Source organism: Zootermopsis nevadensis, unplaced genomic scaffold, assembly GCF_977971745.1.
Source record: "Zootermopsis nevadensis isolate Lab colony 2312 unplaced genomic scaffold, Znev_1.0 Znev_ptg000024l, whole genome shotgun sequence".
Taxonomy (NCBI): domain Eukaryota; kingdom Metazoa; phylum Arthropoda; class Insecta; order Blattodea; family Termopsidae; genus Zootermopsis; species Zootermopsis nevadensis.
The window spans coordinates 17,421,420-17,445,820 of record NW_028259156.1 but is presented as its reverse complement, the minus strand read 5'-3'; the positions used below and the strand labels follow the sequence as shown (position 1 = coordinate 17,445,820).

Below are 24,401 nucleotides of genomic sequence, written 5' to 3'. Positions count from 1 at the left end.
GTTCAATGCTCTACGTGGTATAAAAAGTTAACCAAGCAGGAAACATGCGGAGTGTGATCGTCTTTTGTTGCAATCAGATTACCCAATACAGTAATGGAGTTGATGGGAGTCAAGAGGCTCACGTCCCAATGACAATTTCCCGCATCCTGTGTTCAAGTGCCTCGTTGCTCTTCCGTCGCCCGGACAACAGCGTTTCCGTTTAGTCTCCACTCATCAGTCGTTCAGTTTAGTGCTTCAAATTTGTAACCAAGTTGTCACTACCAGATTTCTCTGTGAGTACGCAGTGTGGGTTACAGCAGGTGCAGGGAAGGGTGTTGGAAATTTATATCACGAATCAATAAATCATAATACTCTAAATCTACATGTCCATTGTATTAAAATACATCGATATTATAACTTACAAAATGCAATACCTGTGTCTGAGAGTCAGTATCGTGTACGTCCAATTGTGTTATACAGCTCTATGGCCAAAAAAGGTGTTTAGGATGATATTTTGACTTAAGTGAGTTACATAACGAACAGCTTAACAATATTTAATTTTAACCTAATATGAATCAGGGTCCTTCTTGAGAAACCGACAGTCACTCAAACGGTAAAATAATATCCACTCTTTGTGGACATAGAAGTTCCATTAACCTTTTCATAGGAATCCATTACTAGATTATATCAAGTGCCTGTTGAATAAAGTCCATATATTCACATATACTTCTTCAAGGTCCAATTTAAAATCATCCTGCCATCAAGAAACAACGAGCCAAGTACAGAACCTAGTGCCTTCTGAATACAAAAGGCTGCTAAGTTTCGAATTATATTATTCACTGGTTCGCTAGTATACTCGTCCCCATTTTCTCTGCGTATTTATTTCATTTTTTCCATACTCTTCGAACGTGTTTGAATGCGTCGGTCAGCGAGGTTTCAACAACGAATACGCGAGCGTCTCCATGTTGTGGTATTTCTTGATCTGTTCTAGAAACTATGCGGTGGGTATATTGGGTGGAGCTGCTGATTCTAATAGCCATGACACCCGTCATGTACGCCAACCCTAAAGTTGTCTTAGGAGGCCTCGCCACCAGAAGAAAGCAATGGTGTCGACGAGTGAATGGAAGATGCGTCTAACAATCAGGGGAAAAGAAACCCGGCAGGCAAGAACACGTTTAAGGCATTTCAGTAGCAGGGATAGAATTGTTTTTTTGAAGTGAAAACGCTTTTGTTGAAAAGGGCGCTCTGGAAGTAAAGAGGCTACACAGCGAGATTTCAGGTTCTCACGGCGGCGAGTATGAAGACGACTGTCTTTTGGGATACTGAACAGTGCAGTCTTGTAGAAATTTACGACAGGCGCTTCAGATAAGCGTATTACCTCCATAATCAGGGCACTCATCGCCCTGATGATGTAGGCAGCAGGCACCTATGGAACGTCGGTGAACTTCCAGCAGATTGCACAGCGCAACAACCCAGAAGACAGCCGTCTTAAGGATAAAAGCTATTTGTCTAAATGAGGAGAATATTTTCTGGAAGTGAAGCAGGAATATAAATTATATTCTTAAGAATACTGTATGGTATCAAGTTACTGCTATTCCATTTCATCTAAGTCATTAAATTTCCCTGAGGAGCTGGATGCTTCGTTACAGGTAAGCGTAAAGAAAAGATGGAAAGATCAGTTGTAGATGCAAGAATGCGTGAAGCGTGAAAGAAGATGAAGAAGGTGATGAGGAGACAGAAGGATCCTACTTCCACCATGTCGAAATTTAAAAATTAAAGTCAATTAACACAGATCCCCATAAGTAAAAAGTTTAACATTTTCACTAAGACATATAGGCGTATTATAATCATAGTTCACTAAATCATGTAATTTTCGACACCAGTCTCTTACAATACAGAAAATAGCCAATTTTTCTCTAAACATTCGTTACAATGGTTGATTCATTACATCACAGTTAAGTTGGACATTATCTACAGTTTTGTGCATATTTTAAATACATTACTTTCGGAAGTTAAATCTAATTAAGACTTTCGCTGAGTGTTATTACGAGTGGCTGCAGTCGAAACACTATAACACTCAACCCTGCCATTATTCTAAGGGTTACGGGTTCGATCCAGTCAAACTAACTCACTCCCTGGTAGCAGAACCCGCAGGTCCAACACCGACGAAACCAAAGCCCGCCACCGGCAACGATCCTGAGCCAACTCCATCCATTTACCATCCCCGCAGCCCACCTCCCTAAGATCCATCTTTATATTATCCTCCCATCCCCTTCTTGGTCTGCCCAGTGGTCGATTTCTAGAAGAATTCCCCATCAAAATTCTGTTATCAACCCTCGCCTCCACTTTACCACAGTTAATATCGAAATAAATAAGGAGCCTGTTTATCTCTCAGTATGACAACCATTTACCTGAAGACGGGGTGCAGGTGACTCACGAAACGTCGTGTGTAGCACAGAAAATGGGCAATACCTAAATATCCGCGATGTAAGAAAACAGCTTTAAAAAATTAGTAATCACCTAAGTAGTACTGCGTTATCAATTGATATTCTAACGCCTGGTTTCCTATTTATTAAGTAAAATATTAGAACGCTCAACGCATATATATATCACATTTCCGGTAATTATAGACTTAATTAACAGGGCATAAATTTCGCAACAGAACAGGGTCTATACTTCCTGCAGCTCTATCAAAAACACACTGGCCGGAAGTCTTAACGCTACCGACGCCATCAATTCATTCCAAATTGTGGTTAATTATAATAACAGATAGCCAGCTGATGACCTTCAAATATTTTAAAGTCACACGTTTTAAGATAATCTCAGCTTCCTCTGTCTTAAAATTTGTAACTTAACCAACTTCCTTGGTCATATATAATTACGACGCAGTTCTGATACTTTGCTTGTTGAAGAAAAGAAGAAATCCTGAGTAGTGCATAACATTTATCCAAGTTTAGGCTACACAGAATAGAAGTGATTTATTTCTCCATCAAATATTTGTCGGCAAGTACAAATTTTGTATTTTTATCACTGAGACAGATAACACGTTTCACAATATTAAATAACTTCTTTGGTGTGACGGAAACTAGAGGTAACAGGTCTACATCAAACAACGCTCTTCTCGTGGTTAACACAACACTGAAAGAGAAACATGACAAAATCTGTGACGTTTCTCTTCCTGGTGTCCATTCTGATCTTCACAATTGTATTACGTCTGAATCCCCCTGCTGAAGCTGTGCCCTTAAGCTTTCCTCACAGGAACAATAAGCCAGACGATTCAGTGACCTCTGCTGAGTCACAGAGCAACGCAAAATGTCCCAGAGGCTATCGCCTGATTCATGGCGGCTGCCGCAGAGTGTACGGGAGACGATGACTGCTGAATTTCCTTCTGGTATGTACGTAATTAATGTGATCAGTTTCCTTTATTAAAATTTATCCACGATACATCCCTCTTTTCGACGTATACATCAGCATAACGGATTATACTGGGTTTCCCAAGAATGAGTATACACACACTGAATCATTGAAATGAATGCATTTTAATAAACTAAACTATTATATACGTCAGCATCATAAGTTAGTGAATTAGGGTATCTAGTGCAACCAAGCCTCGGATCAGGATGTGCACCGGGTATTGGTTGGGAAACCTGAAGGGAAGAGACCGCTGGGGAGACCTAGACGTAGATGGGAGGATAATGTCAGGTGGGATCTATGGGAGATAGGAGTTGAAGGTGACTAGATTTTGTTGGCCCAGAAAAGAGTCCGGTGGAGGTCTTTGGTTAATTCGATGATGAACCTTCGGGTTCAGGAAGCCATCTAGTTAGTGCAGGTATTACAAATGGTCACCGTTCACGTCTTTCGTGAACACATCACACGGAGATCAATAACAACGTTAATATTCTGTATTATAATGAAAATGTAGTATTGGAGAAGTCATGTCTATTCTGTAGGTTCCTCCAAAAGGTCAATAACCACCTATAAGGGTACATAGCGTCATAATTCATAAAACCACAAACTAAAACAGTGTTAGACATAACTGTTAGACATGTCTTTATTCTCATGCGTATACTATGACATGAATGTTATTGTCTACTTGTATCTACCACAGTATGTACTGTGTTCTACATCTGTGGTGCAATAGAAAAAAGTAATCAGATACAATGCACTTATTTTCCTAATGCGTTCTTTACGTATATGAATACAAAAGTAACCTTGATATTCATTTACTGAAGATTCAAATCAAGTATTGAAAATGTAAAGCTTTTGCATCTAGCCGAATAAAACTTCACACATTACAGTGAAAGTAACGAAAAGTTATTTTTCCCTGTAGTTCTTTAAATATTCGCCATATCTAAATATGTGTGAAACAAAAATTTGCAGATTTTAGTTCCATCTACATTTTGTAACGTGTTTGATCAGATCGACGTTACTATTAAAAGTACTGCAAAAATCGTTACTAAGGAATTGTATTCTTGTCAAAATATTACTTACGAAATATACAAATGTAAAAAATAAATGCAGGGACATGCAAATAAATATAATTACAGAGGCACAGTAACATCAAGCCAAATTACGTCATGGAAACCACTAATAATCACCATTATAGTTATTGCTTATTTATCAACGAATGAATTGACAAGAGTCTGATAACAGTGACGTCATTTGTAACGTACTGCAGCCGTGGATAAATATCGCCCCTTCCATTAAACATTCGAACGTGATTAAATATGTACCTTAATTAACTCTTTAATACATAACGTAAATTACTGAGTTGATAAAGTCATGTTTTATTTTATGCATAATTTTGTCTTTACCTACGAGGTTTTAAAAAGCCATATTAGATATTTAATTGTTGAGATTAACATTTGTGCAACATTTCCATGCCTTTCTTTTCCTTTAAAGCACGTGGTACAGTTGTCTTAACTGTGGTACTTGTGTTTCTGTCTCAAAGACACCGACTCGTGTTAAGTGTTGATTGGGTTAAACACTTCGAGTCACATAAATAATGTATCATTGTAACCTTATGTGTTTTTCATTATATATATATATATGTGCACACTCTGTTCAAGGCATTCTTCATTGTTGTGCTGTTATTACAAATTGTTGTAATAATGAGAGAAAGTGGTTTCACAACCCGCAGGACCAGAATAGACGAAGGCTTAGCATAATTTTGATATAACGAAACAACCATTGTCACAACATTTTAGAGAACGAAATGATATTTACTATTTCATGCACTGCCGCGTGTTCTATTACGGTCAATACTTGTGGTTTATTTAAAAGAAAAAATAATGTATAAAGTAGAACATCGTTATTTTTCTATACTATTCTTTGCCTCAAGTAGTATCAAACTTTATTGGCGTGTCCTATTACGGCAATTCAAGTTAAAATATTTATACATTTCCCCACTGGTTTCAAACCCATCCTAAGAATATGTGCCATATGGGCGGAAAATGTATAATATTATTAAAATATCAACAAAGGCAAGTACACGATATGCACATGTTCGTTTGCTCATTCATTTGATTAACACAAACAATTTAACAAAGTTATTCATCATTTTAGCCAAGAAGACTATATTTTCAGTCCCAAAAATGTTTTAAATAAAATTGTTTTTATTTTGTTAAAACTGCACCTAATTCGTTTGTCGCTACAGATGTCCTTACCATAAAGCTTGAAATGACAATGATAAATACAATACAATATCAAATATATTTGACCCTTGTGTGTCCACGGGCGTTAAATGATTTATTTTTGATGTATCTGTTTCAGGGTCAAAGAATGTATATACAAGAGGTTCGGGATGACGTGATATCATGATTTGTTCATCAAGATGTGCCGCCATCTAGACACCACTTCGTGGACTTGAAGAGGACCAAATCTCTTTTATAATTCAATCTTTCATCATCCATTTTTATGCATATATCTGCTTTTATATAATCGTGAAAAATTTCTGGATTTAATTTTAGTATACAAACATGTACTCACAGGTTGCAGGAAGACATAAGAATCATAACATTTATACTAAGTATTTATGTTTTAAATATACCGATATGCAAGATAAATTCTTGTGTAATATTATATTATGTCACGAAATTAAATAACTGGCAAGGACCTGTAATGCAAAACACTTTAAACATTAGTTTTTTACGTTAAAATTCAATACACTACCAACATTTAACAGATGGAGATAGTAAATTTATACTGACACCGCGTTATTAAAGTCAGAAAGAGATCACAAACTGATGGTAGGAAAACAGATTTTATTGGGTTTAATAAATTATTAAAAAAAAATCGTCACACACATCAACAAAAACATTAAACTTTCTGTTCTATTTTGTTTTATATCTTAATTCACTTGCAACAAAAACACGGAACAAGGAAATCAAAATATTCTTCTTGCGGAACATAAATTACTTTATAACTTACAGTTTCGTCCTTGACTCTATTTTATCAAAGTTTTTGTAAAAAAACGGAGCTATAAATTAATTTCTTTCACATATCATCACGTTTCTTAATTTTACTAACATTTTACAATATCCTTTGTGCACGCTATTTAATTAGAACACCAAACGGAACATATATTCACAAATGAATTAAGAAAATTTGGTACAGACTGAATCTTACTTTGCGATCTTCATGTTCGTAAAAAAAATGTCGAGCTACAAATGGAGAGAAAGAAAATTTAGATGCTAAAACTGGAGGAAAACTATTCAGGAAGATGTCTCAACAGAGCGCAATTATAAGGACAGCTCATTAGAAATTTCAACTTATTTATTGTCATCTCTAAGACCCAGTGGCGAAGCGTCACTTATTCAAAATTGTTAGCCAAATCCTGAGGCGGAGTTCTTAAAAATGTTGACAACTAAGTACATACATTTTACTTCATCTTGAGTGACACACAATCTCAAGTCACAACAAGGCACACTCGTGTAACAAAGTTATGCAATTAAAATCTCGAAAAAAAACATTTTTCAAAATGTTATCCGGGCTAACACAGTTAACACTTCCTTCCTATCACCTCTCACGTCGAAATCGGCGAGACAGAACACGATTCACTTTTGTTTCGAGTCGGGCTGAAAGACATTAACATGGCCGTAGTTACTGTCAACATTTCTTTATTTCCCTTAAGACAACGCTCATTCCCTTAATAAAACTTTTCTATGAAACAGACTTTGCTGTTTGGAAACCTACGACAAACCAAAGCTAGACATTGCAATGCACTGCTTTTCTCGTATATGAAATAACTATTTTAGGTACTGAATAGACGTAGGATTTCATGCGAAGTGGGGAGACGGGAGACCATTTTTCTAATTGGTAGCAAAATTCAGAGACAAACCTCATTCTGCATTCAACCCTTTCAATGCTGATTTTTATTACAGGAAACCTCTCTATCAATTAGTATTACGAGGATGAGATGGGATGGGCAGAACATTTAGCATGCATCGAACATATGAGAACAGCATATAATATTTTGGATGGAAACAATAAAGGAATGAGACAAATTTATGATTTTGGTATAAATAGAAGCTCAGTATGTTAGAATTACCTTAAAGAAATAGGATGGCTGAGATGGACTGCGGGCTTTTCTGAACATGATAATAGAATTTCGGATTCCATAAGAGTTCTTATTTTTAAAAAGGCTCTGATCCATATAATTATACTACTACGACAACATATAATTTCCGGCGTTGAAAAGCCAAGAACAGTTAGCCTTAACGGTTCAGATGTGGTAGCACTCGTTTACTGGCATCAAACACATAAATATAAATCAGACGAGAAAGATTTTATGGCCGAGATATATCGTGTGTAGCATGGAAACGCTTAAGCAAATCTTGACTCTCACGTCTATAACTGTCATAGACACTGCGCTATATAGTTAATTATAGAACTAATCAAGAAATCTCGAAAACCCGAACAAAAAGTCTCCAACCCTCTTTACATGATGATGCTGGAGTCAGAACAATATAACCGTTTCGTGCTTTGTTCTCAGAGAAAGAGATGGCAATGGTGTTATCATATCACTAACCATAATTACAAGAACAGCGACAACAGGTGATCAAAACATTGCTGAACTAAACTCGTGTGTTAACAAAGCATGTTGATGACAATTAGGTATAAAATTTATTTTAATACATACTGTCTTAGCTGAAAATATACTAAATATTTAAATTATCGATTCACAGCAAAGCAATTACGCTGCCTGAGTGATTGGATATTAAATAAACAAGGTTTGAATTAAAGACAGAGGCCACTGGTGGGTTCTAGTGAATATCTTGTTACCATAAATGGCAGAAAGGTTCTTGGCCATCTGAGTGACTATCACATTCATAACAAAGACCACTAGTTAATTAAATCACTAACATTAAAAGCGAGAGGATTCTTCTATAACACAAATCGACTAAATAAATAAAAAAAAGATGAGGTGTTTTTCGAGTGTATACATATTTTGTAAACATATTGTAATATCTGTCCGGCTATGATCCCATAAAACCAAGTTACTCCTCCCAAGAGTCGATATTACTAATACAGAACAAAACTAAGCCTTTTCACAGAGCAGGAATAAAGCGACAGAAAGGAACGTGAGAGAGGAAGAAGAAGAGAACGAGTGAGAGAGAAAGAAATGAATAAAGGGGGGATAGTGAAAGAGAAAAATTGCAGGTGATTGGCGTAGTGGTTTGGGACTGGATTTGGTGCAGAATTCAGAGTTTGGAAACGGACTGGAAATGAGCCGTGGTCCGAAATCAATCGAAGTACGAGGCGTGACGTATACGTGACAGGTCAGTGTGTGGGTATATTTTATACCAATCGACCTTACATCTACAGCATGTTTCCAAAGTATAAACACGACACATGAATATTTGTTTAAGCCTGCCTATAAGCTGTATGTGGGGTTGGAAATAGAGTAGCGTCATTATTTGCAAGATCCTGAAATATATTGCGGAAATGGAGATCCAAAATATATAAAAGTATTGATAAGACGTTTTTACTAAATATAAATCAACAACATGGCAGCTGCGCGAATTCTGCATGTAGTTTTACGTCTGATGGCGGTAACTATTTGAATCTGTGGAGCTGGATATGTGAAGTGAGTTGTGGTGACAGATCACAAGCATACTTGAAATTCCCCCATAGATCATTCTTATGTGCTAATAACTGCATACATAATGTGGTGTGAATCTATGGAATTCTTCCGGCAAATATAATTCACACTATGAATCCGTAGGTCTAGTAGTGGGAATTATGCAGAAACATTGATTCTTAAACTGTATATAAGTACTAACCTGCATTCTTTCCATTCTGACGGCAAAGACTGCATCACCCGAATGAGAGTAGCTGGTACCGTTCCAGACTTCTTGTTTGGAGTTCAGGACTTCCTAATTGAGATTGAATTACGGTTTTGTTTCAAAGCTGAAGTCCCAGAACCCACTAAAGATTACAAGAAGAGACATTTAACCCGAAATAAAACCTGGTCGTTCCGACAGCAAATCCTTCAATAATTACAGGACGAAACTAGGAAATCAAAGGAAGGAGACAAAGAAAGCCATCAGTGGAGAAATAAGGTAGACAGTAGGAAGAAGAGAAGAAAAATGCAATAAAGACGGAGAAGGTGAAAGAACAAGGTAAGGGCAATGATGTTGAGGTGGGGAGGGGAAAGAAATATCTGTTACCAAGTTGCTCGAGGGATCATCAAGTCGGCGAGCCTATTTTGTTTTATGGCAACCCTGCGTCACCCCTCGGGGGCAATAACTCGACAAAAGTGCAAGAAGAAGCAACTCAGAGAATAGGTTCAGAGAGTAAAAGAAAACTGGCGAGGTACGTATAAAAAGATTCCTAGTTAAGAAAAATGATAGACAGAGATACGTAGAGAAATTCTGAGAGATGAAATTCATATTTCAGCTTACCTTTTTTCCATACCTCTTGACTGAATTGTCAGTATATGTCAGGAATAGCAACACTATATGTAGGCGTACAGAAAGTTGTGAGAAAATCAATGTGACACACGAGGTTCTGTACTATAAAACACTAGAGAAACTTATTTTTATCATTTTAACTAACCAACAGACTAAATTACTAACCAACCAACCAGTTTATAAACCCCTGTGTATAAAATATTCCCTCAACAGACGTATTCAAGAAATCCCCACTTGTTATAGAACGCCAGATTCACCGCCACTTCTACAACACGATATTTGATGTCGGACGCCATGTTTAAAGTCTGTTGGTATGATATTACTTAGTAGTCGTAAATTTCAGCTGGCACCGTCACCAGGATTTCTGTGTAGAGCAAAGCCGAGAGGTGAAGAGACATTTTCGTATGTAAAGCAAAGAGGAGATGTATGGAAAATTGTCAACATAAAAATCTCACTTTTATGATTGTACGTTTTTGTACTTTATTTGATATACCATCGCAAGGAAATCCTTGAATTTTTGTACGTGTTTTACTCCAATTCCTTTCTCTCCCACCTCATTTTGTCTTGAGATTTATTTCAAACATAAAACCTTTATTGCACCTATGTACAGTTTTATGAATTACTAGCAATGTAAATGCAAAGTGAACACTGTGCCATGTACGATCCTTTCAAACGTTCTATTTCTCCATTCCAAGATATGGAGTTCAGGACAAAGAGAAAACTATTTCATCGGACGTAATTAACAAATGCTCATGTTTAACTCCACCTTTATCTTTAATTTTTCTATTTGTTTTATAAGGCCGTGAAAAAAGTCCTTTTCAATGGCGAAACAATATGAATCAGAAGTGTTTAAAACAAAGAAATCTGTTTTGTACTCAGCCCTGCAGAATATCACATAAAGAGGAAGTACATCATGCAGTTGATCCAGTATTGTTTATAAAGTGGAATATGCTAGGCTAAACGATAGCTGTAATTGGGTACACAGGAAAGCAGGGACTTTAGTCGGGGGAAAAAATCCCTTGGAAAACAATTACTAGTAAGACCAAGAAGGAGACGGTAGGATGACATTAAGGTATATTTTATGAAAATAAGTTATGAGGATGGGAGATGAACTAACTGACACAAAACTGAGTCTAATGGCAGGATTAGTTATCAGAGGTGTTGAACCGTGGGGCTCTGATACCCGAGATTTTGTTTAAATCTATCAAACATCACAACTTCGGCTGTGTAATTTCTCTCTCACGGGAGTGTGCGTGTTGAACGACACTGACATCAACAGTCCGTCAGTCTCCTCCTTTTCCCTTCTTTCCTGCCTTCGCCGCAGAACAAGTAATTTACGAAGAGATGATCCCATGTGAAATAATGACCGCTGGGGTGGTTCTAACTAAAGGGAAACTTTCCCTTGCAACAGAAGAAAATATACCGTCTCCGTTAGCAGGACTACACCGCACTCCAGACACCTTTAGTTAAGGCACTTTGCCGCTTGGGGTCAATACTATTACCTAGCAACAAAGAGCCTGATATTTATAGCGCTCTCTAAGTACAACTGAAAGCGTCAATATTTTAGCGCAGTATGCCCGCCTTCAGTAAAGTATAGTTGAGTAGCCTGTTCCGAAACTTTTTCTAGGCGAAAAGTTGGAGGAAATAAAAAGATGCTGGAGTCTCATATGTTCCACACTCATTACTTTATCGAAAATAAACAAGTCTCTTAATTAAAGCGCTCGATGAAAGCGGACCAACTACCACTTAAGAAACACATGTCTGTTAACTGTCGTCCTTATGACTAAGCATCACACCATGTAAACACATGTACTGCAGACAAAGCTCCAGGTATTCTTAATTTCGGCTCTACATGGACGTTAATCATTTTATTTGAACTTTGTTTGTATTTGTTTAACGATGCTCTTACACTGTATAGAAAATGCAGTGGTAGGATTCTGCGAGTGATGGATTAGAACGACATAGGACTAAAATGCACTGAAATATTTCAAGGCAATTCTAAAAGTTGCATGGAGGAACTGAGTAAAATCACGAGAAACCTCGAGGCAAGTCGGTCTCGGGGCTGAGATTGAAACTCATTGTTTCATTCGTTATCCATAAAATATTACCGATAACTTACACGAATTCCAAATAGAATGTCATAATTTCTCCACATACGAAACATGATAAAAAAATTAGCAAATTTTATAAAATGTGGATCAAATTGAGATCAAAGGCTTTAATTTGAGACACTTATCAATATGGCGAACGTTAAATGAAATAGGAGGGGAAAATAATCTGTGTGCGATGTGGCATCTGTGAAGTTAAGAGCTTTGGAACATTAGACTTTCATTTACAATAATAGGTTTTAACAGGCAATTAGTGAACATGAGTCAGTGATGTATTCAAAGTCGCATTTTAAAAGCAGATGCACATCAAATTAAAACACATACCTCAACATATTCAACAAGTTTTAGACGTTTCGGAGGCTACTTATTTATCAATCACTATATTAATAAATGCTCCAAATTAAACGTAACATATATAAATTATTTCTCTGAGTAACTTATCCTTTAAAAAACTGATTAAGTTTCTGTTTTCTCTTCATAGAAATAAATTATTACATTAGACACATATGAAGCAATGTTAAACCATACATAAGTTTACAAATGACCCCAACAACCACGAAGAAACACCGCTGACTAAAATGTATCCACAGCGCGGTTTCTCTGAAGTGTCAGTAACCGATTTGTCTTGTTTATACACTGTCAGCTGCCTCGATACCCTCGTCATGTACATCGATTACACGTCTACTGAGACCTGTCGATAAATATCGAAGCTGATGTCATGTGATCCATCGTACTGGTTATTAAGATGCCACCTGTTGCACCAAAATTGCGATGATCTCGCTACGTCCGAACTAGAACTACACAACATTCTCCCATCCCTTCAGATCCAAATCAACAGGAAGCAGACAATTTTTTCTTTGAAGAGTGATGCTTTTCTCGCGAATAGAGGAATCGATATAACACGAAAACCAAATTTATTTTATTTCATACTTTCATTCTTTCTCATCGTCTTGTATTTTCGAATCTTCCTTTCTTTTATGTTCCTTGTTCTTTCTCGTTTCTCTTCAGTGCTCTATTTTGATACTGGGATGGGTTAGGCATGTGAATGCATGTGCCGGCCTTCAAATCTCTTTTACCATTAGAGACACCTATTGCCTACTTTATTCGGTAGTTTAAGTATAAAGGCCTATTTTATTTTCAGCATAAGACTGTAAACAGTGCACATATTTGTACGAAGACTATAGACTATAAAAATGCTAAAACATAATGAGTCAAACCACTATTAACACACTTCTAAATTTTTAACAAACATACTTTACAGACTTACTCAGTACCTTCACGTCTAAACTTCATAATCAAAACATGATTCATTCGAATTTGACGGCAAAACTTTAGAAATTCAAATACAGTTATTACAGCTAGTAAATTTTCATTCTATTAACAACATTATTAAAATATATAATAAAATTCAGGTCAATACACAAACTTTATTTAGATGTTAAAATTTAAAATTTAAATGTTAAAATTTAAAATTTAAATTTGCGCCATTCATCACTATAACGATGTTACAATAGAGCGCCTTCATTCACTTCACTACATGTTTCGATGCAAAGCATCATCTTCAGGTGTTGTCTTTTAAAACTACTTTATATTATAATGCATGTCTTTCAATATATTCGTCCGTTTTGTTCATTATTGTAGCATGCATTGTAATATAAAGTAGTTTTAAAAGACAACACCTGAAGATGATGCTTTGCATCGAAACATGTAGTGAAGTGAATGAAGGCGCTCTATTGTAACATCGTTATAGTGATGAATGGCGCAAATTTAAATTTTAACATCTAAATAAAGTTTGTGTATTGACCTGAATTTTATTATATATTTTAATCATAAAACACAAACATGACGCATGAAAACCTTAACAACATTATGTTTTGTGCTGAAATCTATTTTCATTTTTCAATGTGGGCGACATACGAATCCCAGCGAAACAAAAGTTAGATTTACTTTACACAATACTTGTGCGTTTTCAGTGGTAAAAGAATTAGCCCAGAAACGCAGGAGTACAGAATGAAGGCTATAACAATTTCAAAAAGCAATTCAATACGCAAGAGACTAAATTATATTAAAAAAAACTTGGCCTAATAATAACTCAATAAATCATGGACCTTCTTAGGAAACTGGCAGTCACTGAAATGACCAAGAATTTCTCCACATTTCATGGAATTAAAATATTCTTGTAGTATTTACAAGACAGGCGAATCAAGTCCACATCTTCACGCCCTACTTTCTTAAGACTAATTTCAATTTTACTCTCCCATACACGTCATGGTTTTCCAAGTCGTCTCTCCCTTTCAGTATTTCCGACAAAAATTATGTGAGCATCTCTATTCTCTCTCATAAGCCCTACATGCCCTGCCCCTTTTATCCTCGTGATTTTATCACGTCAAAAATAAATTACTACAGAAATGAAACAAATAATAAAACCAGAGAAAGTAATTCTGTAGGTAGACATCAATTCTGTTTCCTATGGACACAGGTAATAAAGCACTGGATTATACTAGGAGTATAACTAATTAGTTCCTGGTTCAAAGATAAGTAACTCAGTAAATTATCAGCAATACTCAAAGGAACGTTATCCACTGTAATACCAGGGTGAGAATAAATAATTTAAATTCCCTAGTGCGAGGTATTACACAGAACAGTTTCTGTACCACCACAGGGCTTTAAGGATTCCAGCATAGCCCAACTAAAGAACGGTTTAAAACTGGAAAGACCTTCCCAGCCGTGAATAGAACATTAAAATGAACTGTTAAGACAAAGGGATGCAGATACAGAGGCAAAAATAACTGGAATATACCCTAACTATTCGATCAGAAAATTTCCAAGAGAATGTGTTAATATAAATAGCGAAACTGTTCTATGAGCTTAGAGTGGATAAATATATTTCTAGATTTCTAATTATTATAGTAGAGTTATACACTAATAAAATGACAAGTTGAAATTCAATAATTGAATAATTATTTCGTAACAGTATCCGAAGATTTCAAATCTCGCCACTGGGGTTGATGTTAAAATTCGTTCCACTAACATTAATCCTTATGAGCAGGAGTAACTCAGCAAAAGCTTGGGCAGTGTGAACACACCTTAATATCCGCGATAATGTTATCAAACCATTTTATTCTAGGTCTTCCAAGTTTACGCTTTTCGTCTGGTAAGTTACAGCTGAGTAAGAAATTTCCCAAATGTGACCCGAGGGTTAATTGCAATGTTCAAAAAAGGCCGTCATTTTATTTTGTCATAAACCAGCTGAATCCGGACCAGAGCATTTTTGAACACGGTTATGAAACCCAGGGTTCCACAAAACTCGGAAAATATCTTGACCATCTGAGCTACTATCAGCTTCTTAAGAAGGAACGTTCCATCGCGTCAGTTAATTAAGCCTATGTCTCCCAAATAATCTTTTTATTTGAGATTTTCCGGCTCAAAATTCTGTGTTTACTTTTAATGTCCGCCCGCCTGCCTCTATTTAATCATTCTAACTAGGTATGCAAAGAAAGCACGCATTCTCGTGCTGTGTAAGCACTAATACAGTGTAGCAGGGTCGTGGGAGATACGCCACTTGTTATCATTTCACTGTTTCACTGCCCTGCATATTTCACCCTTAGTCTGGGATCTTGTAAGGCGGTCTTGCTGTGCACATCTCCTTAGGATTAACTCTACCCATCCTGTCGCCGCTTCGCAATAAATTCCCCAGTATTTATCATCATATCTCTTCCCATATCCCGTGCGTCATGTTCTTTTTCTCTATTATTGTCTCTCTTCTGTTTTTTTTCCCCCTCAGCTTCATGGTTTAAAATTTTAGTAGGATGTACGAGGGCCTATTAAAGTTACAAAGATCAAAATTTTAACAAAAGAACGAACAAATATTATATTAGACTGATTTATAAATATTTTAAAAATGTCTATGGTCGAAAGAGGCAAGACATATTTTCGTTCGGAATGAGCTTAATGCTGGAAGGTGACATTATAAGAAAACTTTTATTTGAAACATGATCTTCTTCGGCGACAAGCCGTGTTAAAGTGACGGATGGCCCGCGAGGACCTCATTGCATTCAGTCGATGCGAAGGATTCAGGTCTGTTAAACTTTTTAAGATCTTAATGAATTACTATTTGCTAGAGGAACATGCAAGGAAACTCGTTTAATTTTCTAAGAAAACTAATTGTGTAAAAGGGTTTAATTATGACTGTAGATTAAGTAATGAAAACTATGTACAACTGTTACCTTATCTTAATACAGAATACATTTTACAAAAAATAATAAATAAATGTTTTATTATCATTATGCAACAGATGAAAAAGCGAACAATTAAATCGGTAGATTTATTATAAATAAGTAAAAGAACTCATGATATCAAAATAAATTTTCGTCTTCATACATCACATTTTGGGACCATTTTTTAAGGAAATGAACAGTTACATATTTGTAGTTGTTAAGTGCACTTTCATATCAGCCATTATCATTATCAAACTGTATCCCCTTTCGAGACAGTTACTTCACAAACAAGCCTTTCTCTTTACACATGGCGCCAATAAAGATGTAAAATATTACACGTGGCGTATTAAGTGGATTCAGAAGGCGAGGTTCAGTGAAGAATAGGGGCAAAGTTTAGGTTGAATTCAATTTCACGAAAGCGATAATTGATTTAATGTTATTCGCGTTAACGCAAAGTTAAATGGATTGGAAGAGTCAGCGCCTTTGTACAGCCTCACTACATTTATAATGGCTACTGGGTCCTCCATTCCTACCTCCACCTTGCAACCGTAAGAATGTGTCTGCTTGTTTTTGCCTTCTTAGTAGTAAAAGTAAGTAGTATTTTCCTTCTGCATACAATAATAAAACATAGTATAATTTCCTGTATCACACAGTCATGCACAGTCTGTCATACATAAGTTTAATGCCACCTGATGATGGATAATCTAGTCGAAACATGTTTTAAAACATAGACAACATTATATTTAACAGGAATTTAATAAAAATAAAATTTAATGCGAATGGTTTATAGCGTGTAATATGTGTTTAGAGGATTAACGAATGAATTACTTCCTTTAGACTACACCCTTCCAGCATAATCGTCACTTTATACGAAGCTCAAATTAAACAGAAAACAGAAAAAACTTTTCATCATATGAACTATTTGTACAAACGTAAAGTGTAGAAATAATTCCCATCTATAACATTTATCTGAAACATTACAAGGTGATAAAAAAATCATATTTGAGTCTCAATCTGTTTAGCCTTGACACTGCTTTGTTTGTTTTTACCTGAGAGGAAGGCCCCTCTCAACCCCTGTCTCGTGAATAGCAAACTGGGTGTGAACACATCTCTGTAACAGACGCAGTTAAGGTTAGTTTGAAGCTTCGATCGTCTCTACCTCTGGATGAGACCGACAGTCGTGACTGTCCTGCAGGATGTCTGTGGTTTAATTCCCGTCTCCGGATGTAACGATGCCATGACGGAGCTTTTGTTACTCAATTTTCCTGCTATTTCTGATGCGTTTCCTTTAGCTAGTTAGTGCGCAATGCCCAGTCGTGAAATTACCGTGAACCCAAAAGCACAAGTCGGTCAACTGAACTGGTAAACACAGCGGTCTTTGTTTCTTTATAAACATGGTTTACAATATCTCACCAACCTCCTCGTAACTACCTAACACCTCGGAGAACACTCCTTGAGAAGTTAATAGTCGCTCAGTTAGTAAAAAAGTTCAACGTCTTTTACGGAACTAGAATATTCATTACAGTGTTCACAAAAGTTAGCCACTGCTCCCTAGTCTAAAGCAGGTAAATATATTTCGAACCTGCACGCAGTTGTCAGGATGTGTTACTGTATTTCTTAACGCAGTGAAACTTTTCTGTTTCAGGATTTACAAGTAGTAATGGCGACATTACTTCGTGTTCTGTCTTCATGCATCCTCTTGCTTGTAGTAATTTTGAATTTAGAAGCGATGCAATCAAAATGCGAATACAAACAATGGGGAAACAAAATAATATGTACAGGAGAAATGCAGAAGTACTTGAGAAGGAGAGTATTTTCTGAAGCGATCGCCAATATCAGCGTGCTGGAAGTGTGCAACACCGACCTCACGCACCTCGAAGGCTCATGGTACGAAGGTAAAAATAACCTCACTACGTTGAAAATTAGTTTCAACCTCGAGCTTAAGAAACTGGGTAATAATTCATTTAATTATTTTCCAAGTCTTGAAAACTTGGACCTCAGTCATAATCAGATCGAATCACTAAATGTGTTTATATTCTACCCTTTAACTGCTTTGAATAAATTAAAACTGGACCACAATAACTTGCAGACACTAGATGCTGGAGTGTTTTTAAGTCAGAAAAAACTAATAACTCTTTCTTTAAGTGGAAACAAATTAGAATCTCTTCGCAATGACGTGTTAAGTTCTTTGACAATGCTAGAAGAGTTTTACGTTAATGACAACAGATTGAATCATTTGGACAGTACGTCATTCGTTTCCTTGGAATCAATGACGATTCTGAATCTCAGTGGCAATAATCTTAATGTGCTTCCAGCAACACTATTTACTTACCAGAAGAAATTAAAAGAACTTCATTTAGACAGAAACAACATTTCCACGTTGAATGCGGAATTATTATCGCCAACGACGCAAATGGAAGTTTTATCAATCAGTGACAACAAAATTAGAAAAATTTCCAGTGCAGTGCTTGAACCGTGTGTTAGGTTAAAACATTTGGATGCAATCCGATGTCCTATTGAATGTGATTGCTCTTTCAAGAACTTCTACCAGTTTTGTGCTGTGAGATCCATAAAGACAAACATCACATGCGAGGGCCGCAAATACGATTTATCAGTTACCCTTCGACAGATGGAATGCGGGATTATGAATAAATCCACAATCGTGTTAATTGTCATAATAGGACTTTTCATACTTGGGAAGTTAACAGAAGTTCTCTTGGGATATATTACGAAATCAAGAAGTATCTTCGACAAACGCAGGACGACAGAACACGTCAATGAATACGTCTATGTGGAATACCCTTTGGACGCCAAGAGCAAAGCCGATGACGTCAGACCAAGGGAAAGACAAAGGTACATGTCAGTCCTTCACGTGCCTCTGAATGTGTATGATTATTTGCGGCCTATCCAGGGGCAAATGTTCAACACTGCTGAAAGACAGCAGAGAAGTTTTGAACCGGAATTACCTGAATCATCAGCTCCATCTCGACCAACATCTGATTTCTATGACGTTGCGATGTGATTCTGTGTAAGCAGTGTATCACAGTGTTTAGGGAAGCAACTTATAACTAACAAGCAACATCGAAGGGGTCACTTGAAGGTGCACACGCATTTTGACGTGTTGTTTTGTATATTCTTTAATGTCTTTGATGTTCATTATCAGAGTTACAAAATTGTTGCTTCAAAGATATGACACTGCACAGAACTATAAATTAGGTTTATTTTTAATTCTTTAAATAGTTAAACACACGCAAAAACTTTCAAAACAAGTGATAAAGAATATGCCAGTGTTTATCTTTTAAATTATTGCCAAACTTCAGTGAAGTCTCCTCGGGCGAACAGTGAACTCGGGAGTTAATATCCAGCGTTTCTTAGGCTGTTTATGTCCCCATGAACGGGTTTAGGATATTAACCCCATTCTTACACACTTAATACCAAAGAAGATTTTATTAGATTCAGCAGCCGCGAAGGTTTAACAATATATATCTTTATCCTGAAATCAATTGTTTAGAAATTCGATTCATTTCGATTTGAGGTCGTGTAAATTTTGTGTTTTATTGTACCGTTAAAAATATTTAATTTTTTTGTTAAATTCACAACATAAAATATATGCTTACATAAACAAAAGCAGACGGCTACTGTAGGAGCACCCCCCCCCCCCATCCTCACTGACCCGCGTTTTCTTTGCCATTTCATGTAGTGCATTATTGTTGAATTTATACATTGTCATTGTTGCTATAACGAACCCAAAGCAACTATTTGTATCCTTTTACAGACGTACGTTCCCATGGCAATATAATAACATAAAAAAAGCTTTTTTAATAAATTATGACCGAAAGGACTAATATACCTTTTTAGAAAGTCTTGTCAATGAATTTAACATGTTATTGTTTGAAAGAAATAAATATTTTTTGAAATTCCCGACAAAAGAAAGAAATTTAACCAGGAAGGAACACAAGTAACATCGGCTGGTGGAGCTGGTTTACAGAAGCGGAGTGTACCATATAGTGGGGTGCGGAATGGAAGAAGTAGCGATGAAATTAATTTTCAGTGGAGTGAACAGCATTATGGTCTACCTGCATGTAATGATTACTGAACCGTATGACTTCGCCACCACCTCGGGGGTTCCCCTGTAGGAATGTAAACTGAATGGCGGCCGAGTACAGCACTGCTTCACGAGAAACAGAATCGGTCCAGCCATAAGACTGCATGTACTTCCTAACCACTCGCCGACAATGACAGAAGGGTCCATAGAATGTATTTTAAACACGTTAGATTAGTTACTAAAGCTGTTTCAATTGCAGTGGTCACATACAGCGTTGAATTAGAGGAATAAATAACTATGAATGGTGAATAGGCAGTGATTTACAAGAACACAGGTTATTTCCTCAGAAAACAAAGAGAAAAACAGCGAGAAATTTGATTGTGAACAGGTGGTTGCTAAGAAGTGATACGAACTGAATTCCAATTGGAATCTAGTTCGTAATAAAAAATAAATAAGGGAAAAACGAAAGGAAAATACAAATCACCGGCATATAAGCACAGGAACGGAGCTAGTATTGTGCTGTTTCTCACTAAGCGAGAGATACACAAATTAGTGACGGGTTTAAAAGTTAACAGAATTTACATTTTACTATAATAAGTATTGGTTTCCTTATTTTTTTCTGTATTTCAGAAGACTGTGTAAGTTAAGTTGCGAAATTTCTGAAGGAATGTTCTTCCACGAACAAATTAAATGCGAGAACACCTTCATTACACAAGGCGCTTGTAAACTTGCAACATGCGAGAAATTATGAGTATGGCTCTTTAAGAAGACAGGCAACGAAGTTATTTGGTCTGAAAGGGAAATAAACATTTTATTTACGACGAAGAATAATTGAAAGTGACGACTGCGAGCAGTTTTGACCAACAGAACAATAAGAATGAATTGTGGGGGATAATGAAGAGTGGACATAATGATATTAAAAGGCGAAATTTGTTCTCAAGAATTTGTAATATCAATTTGCAGTCTCACTGATGGGTCCTTGTAAACATGACGAGCCCTCGGGTTCGTAGTTGTAGAGGGAATGATAATATTAAAATGCATTTTAAAGAATTGGTGTCAGAGAATATTAACTGACTCTGGTTGGCTCAGGATAAAGTCCAGCGAGAGATCTTGTAAACATGGTGAGCCTTTTGGTTCCTAGTATCAGACGAAGGGATAGTATAAAAAAAATATGTCTTAATGAAATGGGTTTAAAGACGTGAAAATGTGGCGAGCTTTTGGGTTCCGTACATAACGGAGAATTTATAGACGACCTGAGCGACTCTCAGTTTCTCTGGCCATGTTGGCGAACAAAACACCTCATATAGTAGGAAAATTTCTCCCTTTCTCTTTGAAATGGCATACTGCGATCTTCCACGTAGCATTTTCTCTTTTACCAACATCGATCACAATCTTGTATTTTAACAGGAACTTTTTGTAATTAATCGTGACCAGCCGTGGTTATGCCAATTTAGAACACATTTTAATTAGCCTGAGTGAGGTGTACAGTGCCACAGCACTTCCAATTACATTAGCACGGGAGCACCCCCCCCCCCACCACCCTACATACACACAGACTCACAATTCGCATCATTTACAACTACAGGCCTAACTCATCCCCTCAAAAACAGCGCACTAAACCCCGTATCACGTACATGGCTTAGAACCATGTACTGTACACCTTTTTACATTAAAAAGAAATGGGCGTGTCACTCTAAATACGTTTTCGTAACAACCCTCATAAATAAGTCACACACGTGTTGCGTTAAGTGACAAGTAATACTTTTAAACCACCTACACAAATTATGTGTCCCCCCACCTTTCCTTGGAACCGGCGTCAAGATAAATTATTCACTTACTACGTTAGTTTATACTAGAAAGAAAATAGTTCTTCATACATATATTTATTCTTCAAGTCTATACACAAACTATATTAATATTGATGTTAAAAATTAAAATTGATATAAATATTTCGCGCTATTCATCGTTTCCTCGATGTTACAATTTGCGCTATATATTACAACATGTTTCGATGTCTCAGCATCATCTTCAGATTTTATTTTTAAAACTATTCTATATTTTTTTTAATGCACGCTTTTCAGTAATTGTAGATTGTAGGTTGTAGTTGTGGATGTTCCTTTTATCTTCTGATTCTTTTGCATATTATGTGGCGTATTATGTTATTTGTTCATTATTTCTGTGAAATTATCAACAATATAATTAACATTATTAATATTATTTATATGTAAATTAGTTTGGATATTGTTATGAAAATTCACTATAAACATAGAAACACAATAACATACCATATCAATTTTAATTTTTAACATCAATATTAATATAGTTTGTGTATAGACTTGAAGAATAAATATATGTATGAATTGAAAACACAAACATGACGCATCTAAACTATAAAAACAGTTCTTGTTTTAAAGAACAATTAAGTTGGGCCTATGTTTTAATTTGCTTCGGCTACATATAAGCACAAAATTTACATATGCGGGCAATGAAAAACGCCTTATCCATTAATTAAACCACGAGATTAATTCGTGACGAAAATTACGAAATCGCGAACTGTTATTTTAAAAATAAATGCACTAATATAAAATTAATTTAATGAAAATATTGAAGATTAGCACATACAAAAAATGCACTTTTAAAGCCGACTGTGGTATTCCGGGTTATGATATCTTACAGTATTTTATGTACTTATCGACGTTTTGAACAAGTGTATCTTTAACCTTGAAGGTGAAGGTGACATGTTCCTCCGAAACGTCAGTAAGTCTAACCAGTCACAAGATTACGCGTAGCCCAGAAGACCACATTCTACATTTTCACCTCCGTGAAATCCTTAACTACCTCCACGCAGAGATGCCCTCATAAAGAGCCGATAGTCAATGAGTATGCAAAGAAATTCTCGCATTTTAGGGAACCCGAAAATTTGTTACCGTAATTATAATAGAACACCACTGGGCCCTATCCTGAGCCATATGAACCCAATCCACACTATCACACCAGTCTCGTTAAATTCCATTTAATCCGACCCTCACGTCTACGTTTAGTTCTCTCAATTTGCCCTTTTTCGTTAAGTTTTCCGGACTAATATTTTGCAGATCTCACCTCCTCTCTACTGTGCTGCATGCCCTCTCGTCTTATCCTCATTCACTGACTAGAAAAATATTTGGTGGAGTACAGACACATTTTGTAAAACTTTGTAGCTGAGATTTGCGGCGGAACAAAATATCATAACAAACATAAAGTTGTACAAATAGTCAGAATTATTAAAAGTAGGCCTGCAATTTTGCCTTTTGTTTATTTTGGTGGAAACACCTGAGCGGAAGAAGGTAGTCTATCTGAAGATGGAAGCAGTATGTTCCTCGAAAACGTTATTATCCACCTACAAGTCCACAAGGCGCTACAACCCAGCAGACCAACATCGACATTTGCATTAATAGTTATACAATTTAGCGATCCATTTTTATAATTCACGTAGTATTTTTGCGCAGTTCAACATGGCCTCCTATGTACACTTGTCATGGGGTTTGAACTGTACCAGCAGGTGAGCTGTAAGGGTTGGGAGCCGCCCAGAACCCAGCGCCCCAAGGGAACTCCTAGTTCTCACAACACAAGTCCCAGTTGTTGAAAAGCTCCTGCCTTGCACTGAAGGGAGTGTTTCGAGTTTCCCCGGAATGTTTTCAAGCCTAAAATATTAAATTAACAATCCCCGTGCTACCCTTCAGAAACACCTGGTGAATAATTACTGACGCAGGCAATTCTGCTCGGTAGAACACTCGCATTCGCCTCAGACGCGAAGTAATAAACCAAACCCATGTTTCTCTGGTTCCTTACTTGCTAAACTTTACTGACAAGATCAACAGGACGTTCATATTGGCTTCTGGCTGCATCATTTGCGTTCCATGTTAATGTCGTATTACATTCGTGTGATACATAAACCTGTTTAACACAGAACTATGTCTGTTTCCATCAAAAACTTATATCCCGCAAGTCCAATTAGGAAATACAGAGAATAACAGTTTAAATGTATGTGCGATAAAAGTTATTTAAAGCGGAATGGCAAGGGGGAAACAAAAAGTAACGGAAAATTTTATGCTTGAATATATGGTATAAAAAGTTACTCCACTCGTTTGCTGTCTCTTCG

The 24,401-nt window shown here is 36.5% G+C and overlaps 2 protein-coding genes and 1 long non-coding RNA gene across 6 annotated transcripts in view; 2 read left to right on the top strand and 1 right to left on the bottom strand.

Moving 5' to 3' along the window:
- LOC110837590 (uncharacterized) overlaps nt 1-24,401 on the bottom strand; it is an 83,310-nt gene that overhangs the window by 37,198 nt on the left and 21,711 nt on the right. The window lies entirely within an intron of this gene.
- Nucleotides 128-6,481, top strand: LOC110837592 (uncharacterized). Its single transcript, XR_015537015.1, has 3 exons — nt 128-272; nt 971-1,142; nt 5,752-6,481. It is a non-coding gene; the product is annotated as an uncharacterized LOC110837592 (long non-coding RNA).
- Nucleotides 17,523-22,434, top strand: LOC147872823 (uncharacterized). 2 transcript variants are annotated; one of them, XM_022079871.2, is made up of 2 exons: nt 17,523-17,580; nt 17,864-22,434. In XM_022079871.2, the coding sequence occupies exon 2, from the start codon at nt 17,879-17,881 to the stop codon at nt 19,238-19,240; it is 1,362 nt and encodes a 453-aa protein (XP_021935563.2). In that variant the 5' UTR covers nt 17,523-17,580; nt 17,864-17,878; the 3' UTR covers nt 19,241-22,434. The 2 variants fall into 2 exon arrangements, with proteins under 2 accessions (XP_021935563.2, XP_021935562.2); XM_022079870.2 differs by having other exon boundaries at nt 17,527-17,783.